The sequence below is a fragment of the Raphanus sativus genome, unplaced genomic scaffold, assembly GCF_000801105.2.
Source record: "Raphanus sativus cultivar WK10039 unplaced genomic scaffold, ASM80110v3 Scaffold0656, whole genome shotgun sequence".
Classification (NCBI taxonomy): Eukaryota; Viridiplantae; Streptophyta; class Magnoliopsida; order Brassicales; family Brassicaceae; genus Raphanus; species Raphanus sativus.
Genome location: NW_026615973.1, coordinates 23,984 through 29,983, shown reverse-complemented (window position 1 = coordinate 29,983; position 6,000 = coordinate 23,984). Strand labels below are relative to the sequence as shown.

Here is a 6,000-nt window from a genome sequence, read left to right as displayed (position 1 = left end):
GTTAGATTTGTATATTTGGTGAAAATGATATATTTTATTTGAAAATTGTTTTCATTATAGCTGTAAATAAGTTTATTTTAAAAACTTGCCTTAGGCCCCTGTAACTCTTGGCACGGCACTGAATGTATGAAAATGGGTCCACAAGGACATGACGAATGTATGATGATGAAAGTGATGTAAATGTCAAAAAAAAATACATGAACTCCATTGGGTTAACCATGATTCTTACCATTGGTGTAAGTCAATCCGACGTGGAGCAATCAAATTGCTTTTACAAAAGGTTAAAAATACATACTTTCTGGCTCAGAACTTCTAGAGAGAGAGAGAGAGAACATAAAAATTCAACAAACTATTCTTAAGAAAGTGACTTTTCTTAGTCCTATTAATACTATCTCTCTCTCTGAAGATCTGTTACTTCATTTTCTCCACCTTTCTTCTCCTCAGATTCCATTATCCCTTCAAAAGTTCATATAAAGCAAAAAAAAACAGAGCTTTCTCCCTTTCATTGTTCCTTTAAACAGCATTGCAGCTTTGATAAAACATGGGGAGACATTCTTGCTGTTACAAACAAAAGCTGAGAAAAGGGCTATGGTCTCCTGAAGAAGACGAGAAGCTTCTCAATCACATCACCACCCATGGCCATGGTTGCTGGAGCTCTGTCCCTAAACTCGCTGGTAACATTTCTTCCTTAAACCATAAAACTAAAAAGAATCTACCTTTCTGTAACTAAAAGTCAAGAGTCTGCTACAGGTTTGCAGAGATGTGGAAAGAGTTGCAGATTGAGATGGATCAACTACTTGAGACCTGATTTAAAGAGAGGAGCTTTCTCTCCTGAGGAAGAGAATCTCATCGTTGAGCTTCACGCTGTCCTCGGAAACAGGTAATAATAACAGAGGATCATGTTTAAGTCTTGAGAATCCTCTGTTTTGGTATCTACTCTGTTTTTGACTCTGCTCTGTTTTAACAGAGGATATGTAACAAGCGTTCTCTGTTTTTTTGGCTTTTTTTTTTTTAATCAGATGGTCACAGATTGCGGCTAGACTTCCGGGAAGAACCGACAACGAGATCAAGAATCTATGGAACTCGAGCATAAAAAAGAAACTGAGGCAAAGAGGCATTGACCCGAACACACACAAACCCATCTCCGAAGTTGACAAAGACAAACCAACAAGAAGCAGCAACAACGACCACAAGTCTCCTAGTTCATCCGCTGCAACTAACCAAGACTTCTTCCTCGAAAGGCCATCTGATTTCTCAGACTACTTCGGTCTTCAGAAGCTTAACTTCAACTCCAACCTAGGACTCTCTGCTACACCTGAGTCTTCTCTCTGTACGATGATTCCGGGGCAGTTTAGCCCCGGAAACATGGTTGGTTCTGTCTTTCAGACTCAGGTTTGCGTGAAGCCTTCAATTAGTCTCCCTCCGGACAGCAGTTCGAGTACGGTCTCCAGAGGAGATCATGCAGCATCTAGCTGGGAGTTTCAGACAAACAACACCTCGAACTTCTTTGATAACGGTGGATTCTCATGGCCAATCACAAACCCTTCTTCTTCAGTAGTTAAACCTAATCATAACTTTGAAGAAGTGAAATGGTCAGAGTATTTGAACACACCGTTCTTCAATGGAAGCACCGTACAGAGCCAAAACTCTCAGCAGATCTGCATCAAATCAGAGGCAGAGTACTTAGCCAAAGTTTCCAACATGGCAGATCCTTGGAGCCAAAGCCAGAACGAGAATCTAGGCACACCTGAAGCTAGTGACGTGTTCTCCAAGGATCTTCAGAGAATGGCCGTCTCTTTTGGTCAGTCCCTTTAGCTATATTTTTTTTTCTCTTAATTCTAACAGATGTATAGAACAAAAAACATATACCATATACACATACGTAGAGTGGAGTTTTAAGTGTTCTGTATATTCATGGGGGTGAAAATTGAGCTGTCTTTTATTTTTTAAGTGTGTTTTATACGTCAAATATTCTTCTATCTTTTGCAAACCTTTCAGTCTCATAGTACTATATATGTTCATTTATTTTTTGTTTTGTTGTTAAGATGATGATCTGTAAGTAGTACTCTTGATGGTTTCATGTCTAAGTTTGCAATTACTCTGTTGAAGAACAATGATGAACGTAATAAATCAGTTTCTGTCTGTTTCTGTGAATGAGTTGTGATCCAGAGTCACATCCTTCACCATTTTCCAGACCTGTGATTAATTACAAGACAAAAGAGAAGACACAAAGAAAACACATAATTAAAGCAAAACATAATTAGTAAACTAATGTGGGAATTAGCTCAACTAATAAGAAGTGACACTTTTTGTAGAAAATGTTCTAATAAAAGAGTATCTTCAATGTAATTTTTACTTTCTTTTTCAAACTTGAGATAAATATTTCTCATATGTATATTTTAGTTTTCTTTGCTAAAATATTCTATTTCTAATTTGGAACTAATATAATGAATTTAATGACTGATCACATATATGAAAGACTAGGAATCAAAACCCTAAAATTTCTGGCAATAATAACTTGGGGAAAAGAGTCTGTCTTTTGGTTTAGTATTCCTCTCGTGTATGTGCTTTTGTAAGAGACTTATCAGAGAATTGGAATTGTCCCCATTGACCCGATGCTTATGTTTTGGCCGCCGTCGGAATGTTCTTTCGCCGTAGAAAATTCAGTTAGTTCAATAATTTTACAAAAAAAAAAAAATCTGTTAAAAACTATTGTTCGAGGATTTGACCTTAATAAACATGAAATGATGTGATGTTTTTTTTCATTTTGTTATTCGAAAGTCAAAGTTGATTTACTCTATAACACAAATAGGATTCCAATCCAAAACAGCCATTTAAAAAAAAAAATCTACTATATTAATTTAGGGTCCTAAAATTTATCTACCATTTAGAAGTTATCATTTAAATTTGGACTTTTTCTAGAATAGTAGGTGTTTGGCTCCTTAAATGTGTTTGGTTCCTTGAATATATGGACTTGACTAACAACTTAATTTAAACCAACATATAAATACACATTACTTTGGTTAGATATTTTTTAAATCAATCTACATTTTTACCAACGTAAAAAGTAAAGCTTTAATTCATAACTTTTACATAAACCCTAGAAAAAGTCTTCTTCTTCGCGTTTGATTCTTCAGGTGCCATCTCTTTTTCCTTAAAGGTATTTGCTTTTCTTGGTCTATGATCGAGGAGCTACCCAAATCCTTTAGTTTTCACTGATTCTTTGTGGACATATTTGATGCAAATCTTTATGGCACATATTAATCGAAATTTTAAGTGATGAATCCGAGTACGTATCGGTGCTCTTTTTTGTTGGATTAGTTTGGTTGTTCATCCCTTTGTTTGCAGAATCAATTCAGATTATTACGTTTGGTGTCCTCTTACTGCTTTCAGACTCTTATGTTGCTCCAGAGTACAAAGACTACATATGTATGTAATTTCATCAATACTCTTTTGCGTTTTCATAAATTTCTTATCAAATAATCATGTTATAATCCTTCAAGAATTGTGGATATAAGTAGTTCAATGCGTTGATCACAGAGAGAAGATACTTAATTTTGAACTCATTGTGCTTAAAAGTATGCATTTTTCATGTGTATGAATGATTGAACTGTGTTACATGCTTCAGAGAATTTAAAGTACATCATACTTTTTTTTGTAGATTCTTTCTAATTATCTGCTCAGGTCTTGGTGAATGTATTCGCAGCTGCAGCTGAATTGTTTGTGTAAGTTAATAAGAGTAAACTTTAAGTTCATGGACTTGGTGATCATATGTATCTTTCTGGCACTTGGTGGGAATCTCATTGACGGTAGGATGGTTGATATCTCTTATGAATTTTCTTTAGAATCCATAACATATCAAAGTTACTTGGTTCCTTGCATAAAATATTTTCAGGACCATGAAGTTCAAGCACCACAGCTAAAATTGAGCGTTTGGTGTTGGTGCCATAACCAAGACTAAGAAGCGTAACACCATCAGATAAAATCCTTTAACTAATGACAAAATGCTCAGCTTTGTGTTACTCCTAAAGATGTGTGTGTCTTAGATTGTGGTCGATCAGCTTTAAGAAAAGTGCCAGCCACTTAATGAGTTTTTTCAGAAGGAATTAGTTAAGAGGAAACATGAGCATCTGGGTTACAAGCGAGTGATGATGTTAGTTGTAAGGATTGTTATGATAACATTACCGCAGTTGATATGATGCCTCTGGATCATTTGGAAAAAATAACAGACTTGAGGCGGATAAGAATGATTCCTCGATTTCTCAAAATATTTTTTACGAAGATGAAACTGTAGCACCAAGAAAAATCAAGAAAAGAAGTGAAGAAGAAGAAGAATCAGAAGCAAATCATAATAAACACGTTCTGAGCCAAGCTAAAGAAAACTACTCTTCAGATCCTCCTTTTGCTGCTAATGGAGTAGTTGACACTGTTGCATCACCATTGGAGACAAGACAAAACTGTGATGATGAAGTTGATGTAAATGGAATCAATGCTGAGAAAAAGAAGACCACAGTCGCTGATGGAAACACGGAAGAAGAGTGTTTTGACCACATATACATAATATATTAAATTTATATACTATAAGATACTTAACCAAATTAATATTTATACTATTTATAGTGGATGGATTTATAATTGATATTTTTATGATTTTTTATTATTTTGTTTACTAATCAAATATAAAAAAGTATTTGTCAAAAACTAAATGGTTCAATTCAGTCAATTTATTTTTTGTTGGTTTGTAAAGTTATTCTTTTCATAAGATATTATCTAAAAATTATCAATAATTAATTATAAGCCTATTTAATCAATTAATTTATTTTGAAGTCGGTGGAAAACTTAATTTTTGAGAAAAATATAATTTAAAAAAAAAACAGAAAAAGAATTAACAACAAATACCAATAAAATAAATAATATTGTTAAAACTTATGTTAATATTCTGCAAATCGTTAAAACCTTATGTTGATATTGTATAATATATTTCTAAGACATTATAAAAATCTAACAAACTAAAAAATAAAAAAAATCAAACAAATACTAAATTATAAACAGTAAAATATCACATAATATCAATACTATTAATTCTCCAGTATGACCAGTTGATGGAAGTTGAGTCCAATTATTTTATCTTTGTTACTTTTTGAAATATTACTTGACCTACTTTAAAAATATTAATTGCCATTAATCAAACCTATTACGAATATATCTCTGCCAATATATTGTAAATTCCACTCTGTTTCCTAAATTCTCGGCACTCATATCTCTTTTTTTAACGAAACGTTTCAGACTTTCAGTACCTATATGTATTTCTCAGCTATGAAAACTCTTAATTTATTTGATATTGTTTTCTTTGATATTTTTGTAACTTCCCTTGTGCTCCAATATTCTCGCAACCCACTCCTATCTTCTACATATATAAAGATTCAATGGTTATAAAATGCAATGACGTGTGAATAAATATGTATATCTGGTGGACTAATATGTACGTATAAATTTGGTTATTTTCAATAATTGTTTTATCAATATACAAGAGTTTACAGGATCAGTGTAACCGTATAAAAACTTTGAGTGTTCAAAAATATTTTTAAATTATTATAAAATTAAATTTTAGATCTTAAATAAACAAAATATATAATATATAATAAGTTATTAATAAGAAAAATAAATTAGTACTGCTATTTACTATTATTATTTTTTATTTGATGACAGTAAAAATTTCATCAAATTTCGAAAAACAAAATTTATTTAATTTTATCTATTTTATTAAAACACAAGTATGACCAATTGATATATGTTGTGTCCAACAACTATTTTTCCATGTAACCTAATTAAAAAAAAAACAACTCTTTTATAATAATTTAAAATTTAAATCATGTATAAATTTTTTATTATAAATATATTTTTTTTAATAATTAAATTAAATAATGATTTTTAAAATATATATAACCCGCGGATAACCACAAAATTAAATAGAGCGGGTGCGGGTATCAAATTATTTGT

At 32.0% G+C, this 6,000-nt stretch overlaps 1 protein-coding gene across 1 annotated transcript; it reads left to right on the top strand.

Annotated features, from left to right (window-relative positions):
- Positions 1-409: 409 nt before the first annotated feature.
- On the top strand, positions 410-2,028 carry LOC108821175 (transcription factor MYB61). The gene is made up of 3 exons (XM_018594219.2): positions 410-674; positions 751-880; positions 1,020-2,028. Exons 1-3 carry the CDS (start codon positions 542-544, stop codon positions 1,813-1,815), a joined length of 1,059 nt encoding a protein of 352 aa, XP_018449721.2. The 5' UTR covers positions 410-541; the 3' UTR covers positions 1,816-2,028.
- Positions 2,029-6,000: the final 3,972 nt, after the last annotated feature.